This window comes from Sphaeramia orbicularis, chromosome 9, assembly GCF_902148855.1.
Source record: "Sphaeramia orbicularis chromosome 9, fSphaOr1.1, whole genome shotgun sequence".
Classification (NCBI taxonomy): Eukaryota; Metazoa; Chordata; class Actinopteri; order Kurtiformes; family Apogonidae; genus Sphaeramia; species Sphaeramia orbicularis.
The window spans coordinates 50,084,600-50,109,646 of record NC_043965.1 but is presented as its reverse complement, the minus strand read 5'-3'; the positions used below and the strand labels follow the sequence as shown (position 1 = coordinate 50,109,646).

The 25,047-nt window shown below is 36.8% G+C and overlaps 1 protein-coding gene across 2 annotated transcripts; it reads left to right on the top strand.

Annotated features, from left to right (window-relative positions):
• Window positions 1-1,848: 1,848 nt before the first annotated feature.
• plat (plasminogen activator, tissue) lies at window positions 1,849-24,526 on the top strand. 2 transcript variants are annotated; one of them, XM_030144491.1, is made up of 15 exons: window positions 1,849-1,987; window positions 10,580-10,668; window positions 11,897-11,939; window positions 12,246-12,380; window positions 14,086-14,196; window positions 16,031-16,205; window positions 16,771-16,862; window positions 16,958-17,132; window positions 17,253-17,338; window positions 18,637-18,708; window positions 18,815-19,019; window positions 19,133-19,269; window positions 19,581-19,721; window positions 20,413-20,561; window positions 23,218-24,526. In XM_030144491.1, exons 2-15 carry the CDS (start codon window positions 10,606-10,608, stop codon window positions 23,383-23,385), a joined length of 1,752 nt encoding a protein of 583 aa, XP_030000351.1. In that variant the 5' UTR covers window positions 1,849-1,987; window positions 10,580-10,605; the 3' UTR covers window positions 23,386-24,526. The 2 variants fall into 2 exon arrangements, with proteins under 2 accessions (XP_030000351.1, XP_030000349.1); XM_030144489.1 differs by having other exon boundaries at window positions 11,897-12,020.
• Window positions 24,527-25,047: the final 521 nt, after the last annotated feature.

Sequence of the window (25,047 nt, the reverse complement as noted above, 5' to 3'; positions counted from 1 at the left end):
GGCTTTTTCCTGCTCCAAACAGTTGATATAACAGAAGCCTAAAAAACTCCACTGTTTGTCATCCTCTAATGCATATATACAGGTGCACAAATGTAGCTGTGACTGACTGTAAACTTTTATTAAGGACTACAATTAACAACTATATTTTTTATATTCATCATCCTTTAATCTGTCGGTTATTTCATCAGTTAATAAATTAGCTTTTGGTCTACAATCCACGACTGCAATTTAATACTCATATATGTAATTTTATATTCATAGCATAGTCATTTTATCTCATTATTTCAATGTCATTCACTGTTGCTACTACACTGACACATATGACTGACACCACTGCAGTCTTATTGTACTAATGTCATACAATTCAGCTCTATTTAAGATTATATTACATCAGTCTTTGACAAATGAGGGTATGTGTACCCCCAGGGATACTTAGAAGAGGCCCAGGGGATAGCTGATGCTGAAATACAATATAAAACACAATAAATACATGGATATAATAAAACTGACACTCCTAGTTTTATTGTCAGTCATCTTGTTTAAGCTTTGGTAACATTTTAAGAACAATTCTATTTTATATTATTCACAATGAGTTTATTTGAGTGAATAATTAACTATTTTTAGTTGATGAAAGATTAATTTATTATTATTATTTATTATTATTATTATTATTACTATTATTATTATTATTATTAATAATAATGACCAATTAATTTAATTTTCTTATCCATGAAAAAGGGCACTTTTCAGTTTATATTTTGCACACAAAATTGACTTGAATTCAAACTTAAACTTTAACTTGTTATTATTATTATTATTTTTATATATATTACAGTTAAATATATTTTGTTTGTTTACAAAGTTTTGAAAATAAAAACAGTCACCTTTGGCACAGGAACAAATTTTGCCTGATTTTTTTCAGTCAATAATGCTGAGGCGAGAGTTGGGGGTACTTGGCTAAAAAAGTTTATTTCAGGGGGTACTCCACTGTAAAAAGTTTAAAAAACACTGCATTACATTCTAGCAGTGGTTCCCAACCTTTTTTGGCTCATGACCCCATTTTAACATCACAAATTTCTGGCGACCCCAGACATACAAAACAAAGACTTTTTTTTTTTTTTTTGCTAAAATTAATTTGTTTTTGATCATGTAATAGTTTGCTATACTATGTTGCAAACAAATGTTAATTTTAGATGACATTTAGTCTATATAATGTATATTATTATGGACAGAGGCAGTAAATCCAGGTGTAGATTACTGTACACAGTGAGAATTTTATTTTCCTTGGTCAGGATATGTACAGTCAGTCCAGCTTGGATTTACAAAGCTGAAAATTAATACTGACCAAACAATAACTCAAACTATAAATTATGAAAGAGCTGCAGCATCTGAAACCGACCACAGAGAACATTTGAAAGATAAACAAAACCACAGTGCTTCAGTTGCAGCCTCACAGTTTTTCATGTCTTTGATGTATTGGGATTGTCTCTGTCAACTCACCACATATATTTTATTAGTGAGTTTATTTTATTTTGATCAATTACTAGAAATTTCAGGCAGGTTGAAAAACACTGCATTATAGTGAACTGTTGACACTTTCTGACAGGTACCAGGTGGACTGATGACTATTCAAAGTATACCTAACTCAAAAGCCAGCGGGTTGTTTTCTGAAACGCGCAGTGAAATGATGTCAGTACTGATAAAATACTTTGGAAGGCATATTTCCCAGTCCTTCAGTGTTGTTTTGGCCGGTGAACCCCCTGGAGTACACGTGCCCGTCACATCTCGCGCACCGCCCTGCCGTCTGCATCATCCCCATCCGGCCCGCGCGCTGAGGTCACTGGCCCCGCCCCCTCCTCTCCTAACGGAGCCGGGCTGGAACTGCAGCATAAAAACTGGGAGTTAAAGGAATAACGGTCAGTTGGAGACACAGATCCAGAGGACAGCTTCACTGGACATCCACCCGCTTCAGAAGTGTTCAGACTCGGTAAGACGCATGTTTTCTTCATTTGTCGTCTGTGGATGCGCGTGCATGTAGCCTCACCTCTGTTCCTTAAAGTCAATGGCAGTTAAACACACTGTTCCTAATGATTAGAGAAAACACTGAAAAGGACTTACTATTGTGGCTGGGTAATGTGGTGATACTATTATTTACCTTTCAGACCTCCAGTACCATCATTAATAGGACTTATGTAAAAGGCTATGTCTGGTAATGATTAATGGCTGTTTTCTTATTTAAATGAACACCTGATGAGACACTTAGACACCACATGACTTTACATCCAGGTGTGTGGCTTCAAACTAAGGCTTTTGTTAAGTATCATGCCCAAAGATCAGTTCTTCTAACACTACCTTAGCTTCAGTATCACAATACTTTTCACATTACACATTAGATTTAGATTAGATTTAGTGATTTATTCCAAACATGCAATACAATTTAACATATATGTGAACAAGTAAAACAGAAATAATAATAGAAAAAACAACAATCAAGACAATCTTAGAAAGAAAAACAGCACAATAGTTTTATTTACATGTCTTAAAGGGGGTGTTAAGAAGTGCAACTTATTTAATCTCGCCCCTTCTCCATAAAATATTAATAATATATATTTGTCTCCCTCTTCCTTTTACATTACTCTTTTGTATTAATACACACACATGCACATACACATACACACACACACACACACACACATACATTTGGATACACATACTATACATACATGTGTTTATACATATACACACAACATACACGCAGACACATATAATCTTTTACCTTTGCATTTCTTAATTATGCTGGCAAAATATAAATACATAACAAATAACTAAAAGAAAGAAATATATACATAAACAACAGTGAACATACAGGGGTTGGACAAAATAATGGAAACACCTTCACCTCAAGATGATAATGCCCCAATCCATACAGCTAGAATTGTTAAAGAATGGCATGAGGAACATTCTAATGAAGTTGAGCATCTCGTATGGCCGGCACAGTCCCCAGACCTCAACATTATTGAGCATTTATGGTCAGTTTTAGAGATTCAAGTAAGACGTCGATTTCCACCGGCATCATCTCTAAAAGAGTTGGAGGGTATTCTAACTGAAGAATGGCTTAAAATTCCTTTGGAAACAATTCACAAGTTGTATGAATCAATACCTCGGAGAATTGAGGCTGTAATTGCTGCAAAAGGCGGACCTACACCATATTAAATTATATTTTGTTGATTTTTAAAGGTGTTTCCATTATTTTGTCCAACCCCCGAATGGCGACAGTTAATAACGTTCATCCCTATTTCTTGTGAAAAACATTTTCTTATGCAGTAAGTGTTTTTGAAAGCTGTTCATATGCGTTGCATGCTCTGAGTACATTAACTCCCTAGATACTGAAATTTGGAATCAAATAATATCAAACAATACCAAGATGTCATTACTTGGTAGTTTCTGAGTAACTTGGTTGGTACCATTAAAGTGCTGAACTTTGTCACAAGTTTGGTAAAATTCATTTCGACTGTTTGACTCCGCATCTTCTTCCACCCTTGTAGTCCATTCTGTTAATGGTCCCCTTCAGTCTCCAGAACATCTCTTATCCCTGAATGTTCCCAATGTTTCAGTGAAAAGCATTCTTTTGATTCTTGTTACTAGATGTGACGTTATTATGTGCGTGTTTGCACTATGGTACTGTAATTCTCATTACATATGTCTGTCTGCATCCCTAAAATGTACTCAGATAGTTTGGCTAACTCGCACAGTTCTTATCTGACTAATGAGCTGAACTGGAGTCTAAGCTGGACTCTTGGGAATTAACCTCCCTAGCATCCATCAGTGCTAAGTGTCTGATACGTTGTACTGTTGGGAGGAAAAGATAAAGTTTGTATCTGTGCATTCCTGTCAGTGTGGTCAGTTCGGATTATAAGTCTGGTACCTTGTAGTGACATTACTGAGTCACGGTATAAGCTACTTGGTTTCCGTCTTTAAACTATGATTTAAGAGGTCAGACAGCACTTCGTCAGTCCGTGAAAACAATGACCAGATGTTTACATTGACTACCATGGGAGGGAAAACTTGAATAACACTGGAGTTCAACTAAGCTGCAATTTGGCAAATGACTGCTCTTTACAGTTGCATTCAGTGAATTCCTTCTTTCTCCTCTTTTTATCAGACTGAATTCAGGGATTGTGTTCTGGTCTTGCAGGCACAGTGCTGGTTCTAAGATCCCATCAATGTCTCCATTTGTGTCTCTTCCTCCCTCTGTCTTTTTTGTGCTCCAGGAAGATAGTATGACTCAGAACTACTCACACTCTTTCTGCTGACCTCTGGGAATATCGTCCTCTCTTCTTTCCCCTGCTGTTTGCCCTTCTCTTCTTTCTCTCTCCCTGTTTTCCTTTCTCCATCTTTCATCTTGTTCTGTGTCTCCCCCTCCTTTAGTTTATTCTCATATCTAATGTCATCACCTGCATTTTCTAACTGCCAATTTTTGGCTTTATGAGTCTGCCCTTTTTTCTGATAAGGAATTAAAAGCTTCCTATTGTACACAAAGGCAGGCTTGAAGGCAACAATGGTCTCCTCTGTTCTTCGGGACTTTACCAGAGTTACAGCACCAGATCATAGCAGGTTTACTGAAACCTGACTAAGATCTCCTTGTGTAAGGAATGTTTAATGGCTGCTAATGAGCACGCTGAAATGACATCACATGACACTATAACTCATCATATACAGATATATTCATGCAGAGCTTTTAACAGAAGAAACCCTTATGCTACACAGAAGCAGGTCAGATTGGTTTAAAATATGTTAGGATGTTCAGATTTGCTATTGAACAGATAGATGGTATAAAAGAGGTTTATTTACCTATAGTCACTGATGGTTTTTGGACAGTGATGTTTAAACTTCAAGTTTAGCATTTTGCCAGTGCCATTGTCTTGAAGCCAGTAGTGACCATATTTAAGTTGAATATGAGGAAAATCTCAAAGAAATGCTAATGTTAAGGCGATCTTAGTGAAAACATCAGCCTACAACACTGCTAATTATGAAATGTTAAAAGATTAATTGTTCAAAAAGTTTAATTTATTCATTAAAACACCACCAAGTACTTTCCGCTATTTTCATACAGTTACATACTGTTGTATCTGATAACAGTAATAACTGGAAAAGCACTCGTAGAGTGCAGACCTCTGCCAAGGCAGATCAGTTTTCATCCAATTTTCATTAAATTTTCCAAATTTTCATCCAAATCCATCCATAACTTTTTGAGTTATCTTGCACACGGACAGACAGACAGACAGACTAATGCTGGCAGAAACATAACCTCCTTGGCAGAGGTAATAACTTTGCTTAACATGCAGTGTAAAGGTAGGCCTATTTCCTCTGGCAGGTTCTTTCTTCTGTGTTTGGTGGACCTATCCACTCAAGTGTTTATAACCAAGCATCCTTTCTAACACAGACAGGATAAGTAACAGATGCTGTGAAGTTAAAATTCACAGGCAGGTGCAGGTATGCGAAAAGCATTCCAAACTTTGAGATTTAGTAACAGGAAGAGAAGAGTGTGTCACCATTGACCTTGCAACCTCATCATTACACATACTTACTAATGGTCCAGTGCTAATACATTGAAATGGTGGTCAGCCCAGCCAGCTGGTCAAGACCACTTCCTTCAGACATACTGTAACTGCATGACAGCACACTAATCGGAAATGAATTAACCATTTACTTATACCTTCTGTATAATGAATGTGACTAAAAATAATAAACGGATGGATGAATTGTTCCGCTATGGGTTGAGTTAAAAATTGACCACCTACTTGAGCTGACTAAATGTTTAGAAAGCCTCTTGGATTCACTGGAAAATGGAAGAGCTGAAAAATGGGTCTGTTTTTCTGACCTCAGGAAGAACGGATTTGTTCAGAGACTGGTGTTTCTAACAGGACAGCAACATTACAAATAGGCCTATATGATGATGTAGAATATGATAGCACCAATAGTGTACTGCATTAGGTACCATTAGCTCAGATATGGAGTTAGCTAACGGGTGAGGTCAAGGGCATCATGGATGGACAGCCCACTACGTTTTGATTCATAACTTTTGAACCAGACAAGTTTAAGACAAATATTACACATAATTGTAAAGGTCTAAATGCCATCTTAAACATACTCAAAGGGCAAAATTCAGTTTCAAATATTTTTAAATGAAAAATATCAATAACTACTGCATCACGGATGGACAAAAAATTAATGTCTATTTTTTTTGCAAGAATTACAAAGTTCTCAAAAGTGAACTTCCTATGACATTTTCATCCTAAAATGTATTTAGTGTATACTATTTTTCAACCTAATAATTGGTTAGAGGAAAAAAATATTGTATCATACCTTAATAGCAGGAGTTTAGACAAATGGCAGCATCACAGATGGACAAAGCCAAAAATTTCACGGATGGACAACGAAAGTAAATATTAAATTAAGCATTTTTTATTTCAATTATCAATATCATATACATTTTTTTTTACAATATTTACAACATACAAATAATAACATATTCAAATGTATTTTGCATAAATATATGCATTCATTAATTGTAAACACTGTGTGTTTAGAATATGACGTAAATAATATAATAGTCAAATATCAGTGTATTTGAAATAAATTTAATATATTTATGAGAGTTTATAAAATGAACTCAGAAGACGGCACAAAACTTAGTCACTTTCCAAACATTCACACTTATAGAACTACTCAGTTTTTTTTTAATTAATAAATTTTTTTTTTAATTTTTCTCATTCTAAAACACATTTTCCAGAAAATGTAAGTAATTACCTACCCAAAAATATGAGTTTGGTGTAGATTATTGTAATTAAATTTTTTTGACCAGACGTTAACCTTCCCTTGACTTCGCCCAAACAACAACAAATAATGGACTCCCAAAGCTCTACAGCCTCTAACAATCCCTCAAACACACATTTTTACTTGTAAGTAAACAAACATGCCCTGTTAGGTGTTTCACCTTTAAAATTATACACTGCACCTTTAAAATGAGCTTAGCCTTTAACATGTGCTGCAGTAAAATGAATTGATAGTCATCATCATCATCATTATAGTGAGGATAAAGCGGGTTCAGAAGATGAATGTAATGGTAAAACACTGACACGGACCATTTCAGTGTATAGTGACTCCTCCAACTTTTCATACATTTCAGGACTTTGAATATTTTGCTGATAATATTAGGATACCTTTACTTAAATCCATTTTTGAATGCATAACATAGACATACAGCGAAGTATTTACTGAATCACTGGATCTCAGTACTTCTTCCAATTTTCATATTTTCTGTTAGAAATTTACTTTTGACTCACAGTCTGGCAGCAGCCTCACCAGCAACGTTTTCATTTGTTCCATTCATACTTGACCTACTAGTGGAACCGCACTCTCCTCAGGCTGCATACTTGGTTGTACATGTTGCGACTAACTGATTGGGTGTAACAGACAAATGATTCCACTCCAAGTAGCCTGTTCCACTTTAACCTACAAACCACTCAGTTATCATTTATATCTTGAAATTAGAGTCCTAGAATGAATATATTTCTTTATTTTGTATGATTTGTCTCTGCAGAAATATTAGAAAAGGTCGAACTCAGGCCAGATGCATTGTGGGATTGTGTAATGACAGTGCTGTCGACTCCCAAACAGGGCCCCTGGATGTCAGACACCACAGGCTTTTAAATGGGTGGGATACACATATGTTTTCGTCTGATGTGTACATGTTGGCCTATGTTTTTGTGTGTGCACGTGTTGATATGTACGCGCGTTTCCGCGGTGCATCGACAGTGTCAGGAAACATATGTTTTTAGCTGACAGAGCTCAAGAGAAACAGAGAGGGGGGCGAGTGAATGGAGCTGAAACAGCTGCACAAAGGAAACAAAAAGGAAACTGTTGTCAGTGAGGTTCAGTTTAGGAGGTTGAAAAACACCGGGACAGCAAGTGTTTGTACTTTTGCGAGAGGAGGATACCTTTCAAAGGAGTTGTACGAGTTCTCTTATGGTGAGTGGGTGACAGCTTTCAAAGTCTGTGTCTGGGTGTTAAAATCCTGCAAAGGCAGTCTTTGTTTCCATGAACAATACACAGAATGAGTAGTAAATCTTTGTACGTAGGAGTGCTGATTAGCTCCACGTTCCTGAGCACTTTGTATGTGTGAGCCAATATATCCATCATGTGTCTGTGTGTGGTTGCCAACGTAGTCGTTTTACCTCAGCCATATATGAAAACACAACGCTGTTTTCTATTAGCCCAGCCGACCACAGAGGATGAATCAGTGGTGAACAACGTTGGGAATATAAAAAACAGGAATAGAAATGTCACTGTCAGTGGTTATGGCTGTCCATGTCTGGGTCTTTGCATGCATGTGCCTGTAAGAAGATGTTTCTGCTAGTTATTTTTAAAAGAAAATTGGAATTTCTTTGTACTAAAAACATTCATAGTTTCAGCCCCATTTTTGTATGCAACTTTCTTTTTCCTTTTTTCTTCCTCTCTTCCATCCTCCTTCCTCTAATCCCCCCTTCTTCTTTTATGACTCATATTTACTCACACTTGACTGAAGTTCAACAGGCGCTCTGCTCTATACTTCCCTACTACACTGACAATCCTTTGAACAAAGATAGTCTAGTATTAAACATCTTTTTTGCTGAATATGAAAGTGAAAGCTATGTTTATTCACGTTCTAATCTTTTCCATCTCTTTTCCTCTCTTTAAAGTTCTGAGTCACTTTGTCCACTAACAGCTGCAATTTTGCATTGTTAGAAACTTTCAACTTTGCGTGCTCCCTTTAATCACTGTTGTACACATTGTGTGAGTTTGATGTCTCATGTAGTAAAAATACCTAGATTATCCACTTCCTGTTTGTTCCCACTGTGAATGAATTAGAGGACTCATCATAATTGCATTGTTTTTGATACCCTGCACATGTCAATAATGTGAAGGACAAAGTTTATTGGAGAAATTGCAGAGACAATGGTCCAATCCCAGTTCACCCCTTGGCCCTCCCCCTTACCCCTACCGCTCCATTTTGCGTGTTCACGTGAAGGGGTAGGGGTGTCCCGATTCTCGATGAGCCAGAGGGGAAGGGCTAAGAGGAGGGCTGTTTGGCCCTTGAAACGGAGATTTTTCAGGACCACACTACAAACGGATGGGTGGGAGAAATCTTCCATAATTCTGTTCAAATCATCTTCAAGATGGAGGTAAACACAGCAAAAAAGTGCAACAGTATGATGAAAGAAATACACAAATGTACGAATTTTCTTCATAAACAACTTAATCAGTTGATCAACCGTTTACTGCCGTTTCAATGTGTTATAGACCTCCTTTCTGTGGTTTGTAGTTGATAGCTGCAAAAAGATGACCAAAGCCCATGCAACAGCGATAGTTACAGCTGCTGACGGCATGGGGAATTATTTCACAAACAAAGTCGTCGCATCTGTTTATAGCATCATCGATGACTGCTGATAACGTAACAGGTCTCAAAGGGTAGTCCTGTTTCATAGGGGAATGTTTCAACCCCTACCCCTTGAAATGGCGGGGGCCAAGGAGTAGGGGTAAGGGGGAGGGCCAAATGGTGAATTGGGATTGGACCAATTGGTCACTTGAATGGGCTTTAGCTTGAAAACAAATACAGTTCAGTATATACAGCTGGTCCATTTGTCCTGCACCGGCTGTTGTAAATGTCCTGCCTATGCCAAAAAGTAAATACAGCTTCAAGGAACTGAAAATGACCCCCCGTTTCCCACATGTACCCCACCTCACACCCCACCCTTTCCTTCCCAGCGGGCTCGTTCGCTTCAAGTAGACATGAACAATAGCAGGGCTATTGAGGGAAGGAAGCGAACATAGAAATAGTAATATCAAGAGATGTGTTGATACTTTTCCTGGTATTGTCCGTTCAACATGAAGACAGATTCACCACTAAAGATTTTTGGCTCAATGTGTCAAACATAAAAAAAAAAAAATAACAGTAGAGGTCTGCACTAGAGGTCGACTGACTGGATTTTCAAAGGCTCTTACAAAAATGGTTATTTTGAGTTGGAAAAAGTCAAACAATATCAGTCCAGCACTTTTGACACCCTAAGCTCATCATATGTGTCTGATATAGCTTAGCAGTTTTTTTTACAACCTGAATAACTGTTAAAGCCAACATTTAAATCACATAAAATACACCCAAATTCACTGACTGAACATCAAACCTAAACTAACTTAGCAATGAATAGGAAACAGGAGATCAAACTAACTGTAAAAAAGCTGGGCGAGGGCATTTTTCAGATGTTATAGCCACTGACACTAGGGTCTTGTTTTCTCAGTTGTCTCAGGTTGTTACCAGTTTTCAGTTTGGTTGTCTGTCAATAGCACTTAATTTATGATGAGCTCAAAACACAAGTTTTGAGATGAAGAGGACATGCAAAAACATAAACAAGACAAAACCGGTGGATTTAGTTGAATTTCTTTAGACATTTTTTTTTTGTCTCTTACAGTCTGCCTAATAAGTTTATCTATAAAATGATCAGTCATCTCTTCCTAATATGTATTTATCTTCTATTTCCAGCAAACTGAAGAGCACTTTGATTAACCATGACCACAACACTTGGGCTGTTAATACTCCTGTCTGCTCTCTGCTGCAGCTTTGCGGACAATGTAAGTACTGCATCATTTCCATCATAGGAACATAGCTGTGACTTTTATATGATTCATCTCATTAACTATAAATTATTACATTATTAACACTTAAAAGGGCTGTTTTACAAGGAATTAAATTCTTATGGCTTTGGTATAATATTACATTTGGTTTAGTTACAGAGTGATGCTGTTTTGCCAACAAATCATTGTCTCAAATATAAATCTCACATAAAAGCCCTTTTTTTAATGTGTCACATTAATCTTTTCACACAATAACTCACTCACTCCATCTACTGTTGCATTTTTATCACCACTGTGTGATTTACCAGCAATAAAGGTCATGACATCACCTTAAATTTGTTACAGTGACAAACATACACTAAATGCCATACAAATCAAAAAGATCAACAAACATATTTTATGGATGAATTAACTCAGTGAAAGCCTGGAGGGTTGGACAGCTTTGGATATCAGTCTGGAAGATGGTCAGTTGACATTCATAGCAGACATTATCTCTAGTTCAGGGGTGTCAAACACACGGACTGCGGGCCACTACTGGCCCACAGGATGAATTTGCAAAGTGCAAAAATTACACTGAAAATATCAAGTCAAGGATGTCAAACTCGTTTTAGTTCAGGTTTCACATTCAGATCCATTGATCTCAAGTAAAATAATAGCATTATAATCTACAAATATAATGACTCTGAATTTTCTTCTCGGTTTAATGTGGAAAAAAATAACAATTACCTTATGAAAATATTTACTTTAACAAACTGTCCTTTAACAATAATATGTGAATAACCTGAACAAATATGAACAACCTAAAATGCAATTTGACCAATATTCTGCCTGTTACTACGTGTTTTGTGCCTCTGTGGATCCGGTATGTAATGCATGTATAAATGATAAGTTGAGGCAAATTACTGTTAAAATTGCACTTATTTTTCTCAAGAAATTTCTTCTTTTTTCAGGTTATTCACATCTTTTTGGTTTGGATAGTTTGTAAATGTAAATATTTTTATAATTTAAGTTTATTTTTTGCACTAAAACAAAGAGATACATTTGGCGCTGTCATTATTTATAGGCTATACTGTTAATATTTTCCTGGTCTGGTCCGTTGGAGATCAAATTGGGCTGAATGTGGAACCTGAACTAAAATGAATTTGACCCCCTTGCTCTAGTCGAACCAAATGACACACAAACTACTGCTCATACTTGGTTAATAATTATATCTTGTTCATTTCAGGTGAAGCTTTTCCGCACCAAGCGAGGGACTCGTTTTTACAGAGGTGAGCCTGAACGGCAGCCAGCTAGACGGACGCTTTTGATTATTCATGTTCAGAAGTCTTCACCTTCCTATGACACCACCTGTGAGCTCAATCACCTGTTTGTCTTCACTAATATCACCATCACCACTGTCCGTTCATTTGTGATTCTTTCAAACGTGTCTTGTCTTTCATATGTTTGTGTTCTTCCCTGTTTTTGCAGCTTCATGTTTGGCTTTTATGTGTGACGCAGATTTTTCTTTGTCTTTTAGTTTGATCGGCTTGTTTTTTCCTTGACTCATTGTGTGTTTGTGTGCATGTGTTTCTCAGTACAATGTGTGGATAGTGAGACGTCAGCAGTGCGTAGTTTTGGGGACACTTGGCTGCGATGGAGGGGACAGCGTGTGGAGTATTGCCGTTGTGCATTAAGAGGACGAGAGCGTTGTCATATTGTCCCCGTCATCAGTGAGTGTGACAAGGACACACAGACACACAAACATGTGCTCTTTAGCTCAACTTGCCCCTCGTCTTTTTCTTCAGACTTTTACTGTGTTTACAACTGAAAGCAATTTAGTGTAAAGTAGAAATACTTTGTGTTTTACTTGAATATTCACTTATCAGACAATGACAAGCATCTGTACTTTCTCCTCCTAACTACAGGAAGAAAGTAGCCAAATAACTGAAGGCTAGTTTCTTCAATAATTGATGGGAATTATTTCCCAAAATCAAAGCAGATGTGATACACAAGTGGCAAACATAATAACCAGATGACAAAGGGGGGAAAAAGATGTCATCATAATAATTTAAGTTTTTTAGCTGAAAACTAATCTTCAACGTAGTAGCAAAGTTAATGATCATTATTTAAATTTTAAGTTACTTTTGCTTGTAACTATATGTAACATGTGTACAAATATGTAACATGTGCATTTGGAAGATGTTTTAGTAGGACTCCTCATGTTTGCCAAATTTACAGAAATTTTGTGAAAATATATATTTTCTCATGTTTCTTGTCAGCTCTTCTACAGCAGCAACTGGTGTACAGTACCACTTTATAGTTTAGGAAGTGAGACTCAGAAAACATCAGACTTTCAGTGTAAAACAGTCTTCAATACAACTTAACATGTTTCATTTGCATACATTTATGATCACAGTCTCTACACTGTTTTAAATGGAAGGCCTCAGATCAGTTTCTCCACAGGAAAACATAGAATAGCCTCCCAGTTCTTAAATGCCGCTCTTCTGCTCCTCCTCCAAATGAGCTACCAATAGTTAATCAATTACTGATCTTACATATTGAATGTTTAATAGTCTTACACCAAGTTACATTAATAGGATGTGATCTCAGTATTTTTTCCACACAGGACATATACTTTTGTACTTTTTCACTATTTCATGATTTATGACTGTTTTGTGTCTTTTTTTTACCCAAGTATCTGTTGTCTATTTAAGAGTGTCTATGTATATTTAATTATTTGTTGGCAGTCTGCTTGCTTGTCCTTTCTGACCTTTTTTGTCTTTGTAACTTCCCTTCACCTCTAACTTGCCGTCACAACCTCAGATGATTATTTTCTCTTGGCTTGCCTCGCTCATGAGTCCAAATCGCTGTTATTTCAGTGCATCCAGCTGAAGAGCTGTGGGGTTTCTGTGTTTTTAAGTGGATGTATTTTAGTCTGAGATTGTTTGAAATACTCCTGCCAGACCAGCTCTTGGGTGCATTTTCACCCCCATTGACGAATTCTTTGAGACAGGAATGCCCCTCCCTCAGACAAATTACAACCACATTTGAGTCTGAGCGACTGTACAGTCTGTGAGCTCATACCTCTGGCAGGGGATGCCACGCTGTTATTCTGAACACTAGCCTTTAGGAAATGTTGAAATAATAAATGAGTGGTAATGGTGTAAAACGAGGTTACCTCGGGAAAACTCTTGGTATGACATGATACAGTATTCTTAAAAAGTCAAGTTAATGGACAGTGTTTTAAAATGAAATCAGGATGAACCACACACCCACTTAGTGTTTCAGATATGACGCACAAGGACAAACCCAAAAAATATAATCATGCATGTGCCAGTGTTCTTAGTCAATCAACCATGTTGTGAATAATCAATCTGTTTGTGTTGCTAAATTACTAGACAACATATGACTAACATCTTTGTCTGCTCCTTCCAGACTGCTACGTGTCACAGTGTTATAACGGCGGGACCTGCAAGGAGGCTGTCTACACTTCAGACTACATCTGCCAGTGTCCCCCCGGCTTCAGTGGATCTCAGTGTGAGATCAGTAAGTATTCAACAAATGTTCAACCTCTAACCTCAGCTGTATTTGTGTGCAATATAAAAGAGGTCATCATTAACCCATAAAGACCCACTACTACTTTTGTGGCACTTCCCAAATTAAATTTTCTCTCTAGTTAACCTTTTTAAAGTAATTTATCTCCATTTATTATAATATTGTCCTCTATATTTTGCATTTTTTCAGTGAAAGTCATGCATTTTCCTATATTTAATTTAGTGATCATGTAGATCTTCATTAAAGCTTGGATTAAAGTTGAGGGTTATTATGTTAAAAAACAAAGAAAACTGAAAAAAGTGACTTTTTAAACAAACATAAATAACTAAACAGAAAAATGAGCATCTCCATCCACTGTCATTGTTCCAACTCCATGAGTTTTACTGGTGTGCCACCGTTGTAGAAGATGACTGTGTTTCCACAGTAACTATGGAGCCTCTGAACATCCAAATGGGTCATATCTGATGACCATGAAAAGATGATAACTGTATTTTACACCAATTATTTACATGGATTGATAGGTACATGGGTTATTTTCTTTTGTTCAGACAAAGTAGTCGTAGAGTGATGTTCTCATATCTGACATGTTTCGGCTGTCGCTGCAACTTTCTGCAGAGGCCTCTCCCGACGTGTTGCTGATGTGTTATCAGCTGTTTTTACCTCGAGGCACCTCGGGGTAAAAACATGCACCTTTCTACTACTTTTCTCTTTCTACTACTTTTCTACTACTAATAGTCATAATAATAGTTTCAAAATCACATGAAAACATTCCTCTTTTTAATACAATACACACTTATTGAAACACTCCTTATAGATTCTGTGTAGCAGTTTTGTGTAGTTTCTGTCTTAATTCATGTTAATGATAGAATTAAACCAAACACAAGGAGCATAACACTGGGCTACAAGTAAAATGCTTCCAGAATAAATGTAGTGAAATTTTACCACATGTGAGTCACTGATAAAGTAAAATCAAGCGAAAAATGCTGGTTGGCTGAAGTTTCCAAGATACAGTCTTGGGTCAGACAGAAGCAGATAATTTCTAAAAATTGTGAAAAAGTTTGTAAAAGTTTGTCATTGTCTACCCATGGCTACTACCAAACTATTACCCTACATGCCTATTATGTTGGTAATTACAACATATGTCTTAATTATCATTACATCATTATCAGTTGTTTGCCCTCTGTTACTGTGTTCCTTCCAACTTATAAGGTAAAGTATTGTCCCATTTTCTATTTCAAAGTAAATGCTGGATTTCCCACAATGTCCTGATCCTAATTTTATGGTTAAGTCTAGCCCTGTCACTAACAGCATGACCAATGACATAACACTCATTAAAATCTCCTACGGACGCCTGTGACTCTAGATAAGGTCACCAGCTGAAAGTGTGACTCACACAGTAACTGTCATGGGCCTGCGGTTCGGACGGCAGAAGAAAGGATCATAAACCATGCACAGACATTGTGGGATATGAATGTTTTTGTTTCTGTGGGCTACTCTGTGGGCTTCAGGGACACCCCACCCACTCAGTGGGATAATTACACAAATCCCATTGGTCACAGCCAAATGGTTTCAGCGAAATAGTAATTAATGAGAAAGGCCAGACTTAATAAATCTGATTGCATTGTCATTCATTATAGTTTGTTTGGTCATTCTTTTAAACCACTAACTGGGAAAATATTACATAACCACGCTATGAGATAAATAGATCGCCCAAAGCAAATTACATGGCTGACATAGTTCATCCAAATATTTTCAAATAAAATCTCCAAGCGTATTAACTTGCTTTATTAGATCAGTTATAATTATGTTATGTTTTCTTTAACAGACACCAGAGAGAGCTGCATTATGGGACAGGGTGCAGGATACCGTGGCACATGGAGCATCAGTCAGTCCGGAGCAGAGTGTATCAACTGGAACGCAACATCTCTGAGAGGAAGGAGATTCACAGCCAGAAAGAATGATGCCAGCAGCCTCGGTCTGGGCAATCATAACTTCTGCCGGTATGTGACCAGTGTGTGCAGTTCAATGTGTGAAACTCCTGTTTCAAATAGTTAAAGGTGGAATAAGGTCCAGTTTCATATCAAAACATCTGAGTCCTGTATTATGTCTTTAGTTGACAGATTCCAACAATGTTTAAGTTCAAAGAAATCCATGATTTCAATCAATATAAGGGTGAATTTCATGTGGTTACGTGTCAATAACCTTTGCAGGAGAACATAGTGGAACATCAAAAACCTCAGAGGCCAATGAGGCTTATTTGTAGAATGTCACAGAATTAAACATAGTAACAGTAATCTAACAGCATTTCACCCACACTGCACACTTTTAGTTTTGTTTATTTTTTCCTATAGAGAGCTAATTATTTGATATTTTTTTCAGTATTGAGTTAGTTTACTGCAATAAGCGACCAGTAGCTTCTGCAAACCACCAATTTAATGTGCAGAGGATGAATAACAGGAGAAATTAGTCTGAGATGCACCAACTAAAATACATGCATGATGTAACTAAAGCCTGCTGAGAGGATGTATCTGGCTCCTAATTGAATGTTGTTGTTTTTTCTTTCAGGAATCCCGACAATGACGACACTCCCTGGTGTTACGTCTATAAAGGAACTCAGGTTGTCTGGGAGTACTGCTCTATGCCCAAATGCCCAGAAGGTGAATCATCACTGACAGATAACATACAAGGTCAGACACTAACACTGGAGTGTTTAAATACTGACACAGCTCTTTCTGTTACTGATTTGGAGCAGATAGGTACCATGAGTGTGTGCAAGGCTCTGGTCAGTCCTACAGAGGCACTGCAGCAGTGACTAGAAGTGGTGTTCGCTGTCTCCCATGGGACTCGACTGCTGTGAGGCGCAAGCTCTACAATGCATGGAGATCTGACGCCCTTCAGCTGGGGCTGGGAAGCCACAGTTTCTGCAGGTGTGAATCTAATGCAGCACTCACAACACAACACTGGAATGAAAAACCTTAAAGTGAGGGGTTTCTCTTGATCAGAACAGCTTTGGTTTTAGTTTTCATCCTCACTTTTTAATCCAACAGGAATCCAGATAGTGATGTGGGTCCATGGTGTCACATCTACAAGAACATGCAGCTGACCTGGGAACTGTGTGACGTACCTAAATGCAGTGAGTTTATTATTATTATTGTTATTATTATACTTACATTTTAAATCTATGTAGAATCAAACAAAAGACAAATCCTTAAAGTTGTACTTCAATATCATAGTACATTTTTTGTAACTTTTATCTGTTTACTGTATTAATTTAAGATTTTTCCGGTAATCACATAAATCCTTATTAATGGTATTCACGCTAACTAAGATAAATTTATACAGTATATATATATATCTTCATTAATGTTAACAAGAGGCATTTACTATCAATTACTTAATTCTTATTACTGTAATACTACTATAGTAACATAGCTAAAGTATCAAATTGAGACCTTAGCTAACTTGAACACATTAGTTAATCTTTACTAGACATTCTTAAATGCTAAATTCACTTTTAATCAATGTCTACTAACACATTATACAAATGTTTAAGAAAACTCATTTTAGCTCAGGGGCCACATACAGCCTAATATGATGGCAAAAACGCCAGACCAGTAAATTAATAAGATAAAAACCTATAAATAATGTCAAATTAAAAGTTTTTTCTACGTTTTAGAGTGAAAAAAGTAAAATTCCATTATGAAAACTGTTTGCACTGACAAACTGCTCTTGAAAATAACATGACCAAATATGAACAACCTGACAGATAAGTGTAATTTTAACAATTTTATGTCTCAGTTTGTCATTTACACAACTTACAGACCAGAGTGGATCTACAAATACACAGAACATTTAATAATAGACAGAATATTGGTACAATTTCACTTCTCATAAGACATTTTGTGCTGTTCATATTTGTTCAGGTTATTTGTGTTTTTTGTGCAAAAATAGTTTGTAAATGTGAACATTTTGGTGTAATTTTTTTTTTTTTTTACACCAAAACAAGATCCACTTCAGATTGAATTGGTCTGTATGTTGCCCCTGAACTAAAAGAATTTCGACATCCTTGATTGTTAATATTTTCAGTGTAATCTTTGCATTTCACAAATTCATCCCATGGGCCGGATTGGACCTTTTGGAGGGCCAATTTTGGTCCACGGCCCATATGTTTGACACCCCTGCTTTAAAGTATCCTTATTGTTACCCAAGTGTCAATTAATGTTAATGTATAAATTATTAAATTAGATAATATGAGTATTGTCTGTAAACCTTTACAGATATATTAGTTAACAGTTATTTAATGCTAATTACTGTGTTATCTAATGTTCTTTAACGTGTCCATAGAAAGGATAGCATCAGCAGAGGTTACTTATGTTCATCCCTGAAACACGGTGCCAGGAGCTAATGATTGACTTGTGGGTTCTTTTTCAGCAAGACGTCCATCTATCATCACCACTCTCGGCCCTCGTGGCCCCACCCCATCCAACAACAACAACAACAGAGGTAGGTGGTCTGTCTTTGGAAACCACCTAAAACTTTAGCCGACATTCTCTCTTCTGTGACGTGTGTTATTAGCAGTTAAAGGTATTTCGACTCCTTCTATCTGCAGCGACATGTGGCCAGCGTCTGGATAACACCTTGAATCATCCAGCTTTCCGCATGTTTGGAGGCAGAGACAGCGACATCACAGAGCAGCCCTGGCAGGCAGCCATTAATGTTTACCAGGCCCGTCTCAGACAGCACTTTCACCGATGTGGAGGCGTCCTCATCGACTCCTGCTGGGTCCTGTCTGCTGCACACTGCTTCGAGGACAAGTAGGAATGACTCCAACACTCACCTGGTCTTATCTGGTCCACATATACAGTATGAGGCATGCATATAGTATGTTAACCACATGGCATTCGAATGTTTTTCATGTCTGTTTTAGTGCCAAAGCTGAGAAGCTGGAGGTTATTTTGGGAAGAACGTTTCGTAAACAGAATTCCAGCAGCGAGCAGATTTTTAAGGTGGAGAAATATTGGATCCATGAGAAATTCGACAATGAAACTTTTGACAATGACATAGGTAAGTGAGCTTTAACATAAACAACAGCCTTGTACTTTTGCACTAAATCCCAACATATATCAGTAAAATATTGTCATTGTAGAACTTGTAATGGAAATGACAACAGCAAATGAGCAGCATGAAAATGTTACAAATGCAAAACATAAAAACTAAATTAGACACCCTGGTCACACTTTCACCCAACTGTGACCATGTGGAACCTTAAGTGGGCTGCAAAGTCTTATTAAAACTTTTAATCATACCACAGTCTTCATCCCACATTTTCCCCATTGCATTACCCTGACTTTCCTCTGGTCACTTTCCACTTGCAGCTCTGTTGAAACTAAAAACGGACATTGGCATCTGTGCTGTAAACTCTCCGGAGGTTCATCCTGCGTGTCTGCCTGAGCGTGGTTTGGTCCTGCCCGACTGGACTGAGTGTGAGATTTCAGGCTATGGAAAAGACACAGAATGTGAGCAAACACATCCTCATTATGCAGCTGAGTCTGTCACAGTATTATTACAGAAAGTGTACCAGTCCATTTCTGCTATTATGATTGACAGAAGCATCCTGTATGGCGCTAGAATGACTTAGCAGCTTAAAGTAATCAAGTAGTTTATTAAAGTAATTAAAACCTTTACTCAGGAAATAGTTTACATTGCATTGTTTACATTGCACTTTATCCTTATCCTTTGCACAGACTCATTCATTGCACTGACTCTAAGCACAACAGTCTCCTTTTGCACTGACTCCTTGTGGAAAGTTAAAGTTTTTTCTTTTTACGATTGTGTTCTTATTATTGTGTTTTACTACTGTTGTTTTGAAGTTTGTGGATACTGCTGGAACCTGTAAATTTCCCTATGGGATGAATAAAGTATTTAGTATAAAGTATTTTTTTAAATGTAAGTTTTTTGGGACACCCTCTATCTATCTATCTATCTATCTATCTATCTATCTATCTATCTATCTATCTATCTATCTATCTATCTATCTATCTATCTATCTATCTATCTATCTATCTATCTAGTCTTTCCTATATAACCTAAGTTGGTGCCATGCATTAGTTAACCAGCAGAGGGCAGTGCAAACAAGCTTTAAATGTGAAACACCTCACCCATTAAAAGAAAGACACTAAGACAATCATTTACACATTCTCTCCACAGTTTCTGCAGAGTACTCTGAGCGTGTCAAGAGAGGTTATGTCCGACTGTGGCCCAAAGAGCGCTGTGTTCCAGATGTTCTGTCAGGACGCACAATCACTCCCAACATGCTGTGTGCAGGCGACACCAGAGGCCTGGATGATGCATGCAAGGTGAGAACGCCTCAACTTCTGTGTGTTCTTGTCAAAGTTATCATTTGCCAAATTATTACAATATTAAGGATGGCTGTGTTTTATTGATTTGTGTGCTTCAAATGTAGAGAAATCTGCAACTTCTGTCATTTGGTGTCATATATCTTAGACGGACAAATAATAAAAAGATTTTTGAATTATTATTATTGGAAAAAAAAAAAAGAACCAGATGAGTATGAATAAATTCTCATATTGAATCATGTATTGAAATAAACTAGAGAAAATAAAAGCATAAAAACATTAAAGCAACTTATTCAATTGACAATAACTTATGAAAAGTTAAGCTTCATACTTATAAACAAACTCAGCCTAAAGAAATGGTGACTGGCTCTGGGAATGACACCGTAGCGCTGCAGTGTGGCAGTTAAAGGGAAAAAAGAAATTGGTGCAAAGCAACACAGACCACCAGAGGGGGCTGTACAAAATAAAGCACCTAGAAGTTGACAAAACATACCAATGAGTGCCACAATATACCACACGATAACAGTGAGCTCATGAGAATCCATTACTTCATATTTTTAGTTCCAGCTAAGCAAGATTTCACCATTAACAAGTTAAAAAAAAAAAACAAAACAGTTTGCATCATGTCGCAGCACAGGAACTAGATTTACCTGATTTTAAGCATGAAACCACTTGCACTATTTATCATTTTGAGTCTTTTGTAAATGCCTGTGCTTTCACTGTTTGTAATAAACACAACTTACTCATATTATGTCGTTTTTAAGGCTATATTTCTTTTCTCGTAAGAACTCCGGACACCCCCTCCTCTCCCTCCTCCCTTCCACTCAGGACTAAGACAAACAGACTCTAGCACAGTTTTTACCCACAAGCGGTTAAGTGTGTGTCACCCCCCCCACCCCCGCTTCCCAAAATGAACTCCACCCCCAGAGTAATGGACAGTGCAAAACTCACCCTACCTCAGTGCAATAGCCACAACACATGCACCGTACGACTACCTGTATATATCCTACTCGTTTTAGTATAGAGTTTGCTTTTGTGTATTCTTTATGTATATTTTGTTCATCTCAGGAGTTCTAGTATTACTTCAGTAGCACATGTGTATCAATATTTTATTCTGTAGCCTTTGCACAGTATTACTACTTCTTTAATACTCTGTCATATATTTTTTTACTTATACAGTCCCTTTTGCACAAAGTGTTTTGCTGCTAAATTGAACTGAGCTGCTAAACTGATTTTCATTGTTCCTGTTACAATAAAGATCTATTCTATTCTATTCTATTTGGTTCTATTCTGTTCTATTCTATTCTATTCAGTTCTATTCTATTCGGTTCTATTCGGTTCTATTCTATTCGGTTCTATTCTGTTCTGTTCTATTCTATTCTGTTCTGTTCTGTTCTATTCTATTCTATTCTATTCTATTCAGTTCAATTATATTCTATTTGGTTCTATTCTATTCTATTCGGTTCTATTGTATTCTATTCTGTTCTATTCTATCTATTCTATTCTATTCTATTCGGTTCTATTCTGTTCCATTCTAATCTATTCTGTTCTATTCTATTCTGTTCTGTTCTATTCTATTTGGTTCTACTCTATTCTGTGCTACTCTATTCTGTTTTGTTCTATTCTATTTTATTCTATTCTATTCTATTTGGTTCTATTCTATTCTATTCTATTCTATTCTATTCTATTCTTTTTGGTTCTATTCTATTCTATTCTTTTCGGGTTCTATTCTATTCTGTTCTATTCTATTCTATTCTATTCAGTTCTATTCTATTCGGTTCTATTGTATTCTGTTCTATTCAGTTCTATTGTATTCTGTTCTATTCAGTTCTGTTCTATTCTATTCTGTTCTATTCTCTTCTATTCTATTCTATTCTGTTCTATTCAGTTGTATTCTGTTCTGTTAGTTCTTACGAGAAAAGAAATATAGCCAGAATAGAATAGAACAGAATAGAACAGAATAAATAGAATAGAATAGAACCGAATAATAGAATAGAATAGAACCGAATAGAATAGAATAGAATAGAACCGAATAGAATAGAACCGAATAGAACCGAATAGAATAGAACCAAATAGAATAGTATAGAACCGAATAGAATAGAACAGAACAGAATAGAACAGAATAGAACAGTATAGAACCGAATAGAATAGAACAGAACAGAATAGAATAGAATAGAATAGAACAGAATAGAACAGAATAGAACAGAATAGAATAGAACCAAATAGAATAGTATAGAACCGAATAGAATAGAACAGAATAGAACAGAATAGAATAGAACAGAATAGAACAGAATAGAATAGAACCAAATAGAATAGTATAGAACCGAATAGAATAGAACAGAACAGAATAGAACAGAATAGAACAGTATAGAACCGAATAGAATAGAACAGAACAGAATAGAATAGAATAGAATAGAATAGATTATTCTATTCTATTCTATTCTATTCTCTAACCAGGTGAAACCCGTTCATACCCCACTGGTAGTTTATCTGCTTATTTACGACAGTTTGATGTAACTTGGGAATGTTTGCTTCGTTTCTAAACGGGTTGCCTTCGCAGCGTACTTACAATGTCATGAGCATCTGTTACTGTTCTGACTGAGGCCACACAGATTGCATTCGTTAATGGAGTTCATCTGCTCTGTGTCCATTTCAGGGAGACTCTGGCGGCCCCCTCGTCTGTCGAAACAACGACAGGATGACTCTGATGGGCGTGATCAGCTGGGGCGACGGCTGTGGCCAGAGAGATAAGCCTGGGGTCTACACGCGAGTCACCCATTACATCGACTGGATTAATGGCAAAATTAAGACAAATCCAGTCTAATGGTAAAGAGTCCAAGAAGAAGAAGAAGAAGAAGAAGAAGAAGATGATGTTGTTGGTTGAACTTACCCACAAGCAGCGTGGGCAAGATAGTTTATCAGTGCAGGATAAACAAAGAGATCCTCAGGACTCGGATTGTGTTTTGAGCCTGTTTTCCTGTTGATTGAATATTGATGGAGGTTTGGAACCAGCGGACCACTCCAACAAACGCACCAGAGGGACCTCAGTCATTAGTTCTGCTCTGTGTAGCTCCATGTCCTTTACTGTGATGAAACAGACAGTATTTATGGAAAGAAACAGAGCAAACCCTTTTCTTTCTATTGTCTCAGTAGTGGTTTTCTATCTTTTAATAGTTTTTCAGTATTGCTACCATTGGACACAAGCTGTGGATAAGCTGTTTGGTTCAGGCCTTAAACCTGAAAGCACCACAATCTGTCAGTGTTTTTCTCTACCTGTGGCTGAATTCTCCCTGATTTACATGATAGCACGGTAGACTTCAGATCAGTAGCATTTTACAATCAAAAACAAAGGCATCATCTTTGCACAAGAACTCACATTGGAATGTTTAGGTTTTTTTTTTTATGTCTACTCCACCGGGCATTTTTTTTTACTGTTCACAGAAGGATTTTATACAAGTTGTGTTGTTTCATTTAACTCCAACTCAGGATGCTCTGCTTTTCCTTAGTAAGGTGTGAAACATCCAACACTTATCTGCTGGTTCAGATTCTGCGCCTTTTTGTAGTTTTTCCCTCCATTGTTTTTTGTCTCTTTATAGATAAGAATACAGAAAACTCCAACTCCATGCCATTTTTGCAGACCTCCAGAGCACTTCCTTTCCAGATAACTGGGTTGAACCCAGCGTTTGTGTGATATGTACAGTGTATTATCTGAGTATTGATTTTATATTTGAATTGACAGGGAGCTGTTTTCTGCTCTTATCTTTTGTTTTCTTTCTCCTCTTTAGGGTTGTGATGTGATAGACTCTTAAGGGAAACTGGGTTTCAGATGTTTTGTATTAAATGAATATTTATGTGTAGTTTTGAATGTTTTGTAGAAGTTTAAATATGTAATGTGTTGTCTGTTGTTTTTTTTTGTGTGTAATTTATTGTGTCATTATAACCACATCTCATATTATAGTCCTTTAACAATAAAATTCTATATGAAATAATGTCTTTTATTTTTCATGTTTTTTGTCTGCATGCATCCATAACTGTAGAAGCGGACTCATCAGATATGTAGTAAAATTATTATAGTACAATTATATTTTTATTCATGTTTAATCACTTGAAAATAATTGTTTTTCATTGCCTTGTAATGGTTGATTTATATCTAGAGAAGGAATGATTCATACAATTGCTCAGAATGAACTTCATGTTTCTGTTTTGTGATAGGTAACATCCAGCACCAACATACATTTACTGATATACTACTGTTTACTCACAGTAAATACATTAAAAAAAGTCTAGTGGTGCGAGGTCTGGTGAACACAGAGGGTATTCAACGAAACCCCTCCATCCAATCCACCTGTTTGGGAAGTTCACCAGACCTCACACCACTAGACTTTTTTTATGTGGATACCTAAAAGACAAAGTCTATGCTATGAGACCTGCAACAGTCACTGAATTGAGAGCAGCCACTGAACATGAATACACGCATATACCAAGG

Bases quoted from the DNA above. Each gene is read 5' to 3' on its own strand.
- plat (XM_030144489.1), top strand. From the start codon at position 10,606: ATGACCACAACACTTGGGCTGTTAATACTCCTGTCTGCTCTCTGCTGC. The intron at 12,381-14,085 runs GTGAGTGTGACA...TGCTCCTTCCAG, and splicing joins TCATATTGTCCCCGTCATCA to ACTGCTACGTGTCACAGTGT. The intron at 16,206-16,770 runs GTATGTGACCAG...TTTTTCTTTCAG, and splicing joins GGCAATCATAACTTCTGCCG to GAATCCCGACAATGACGACA.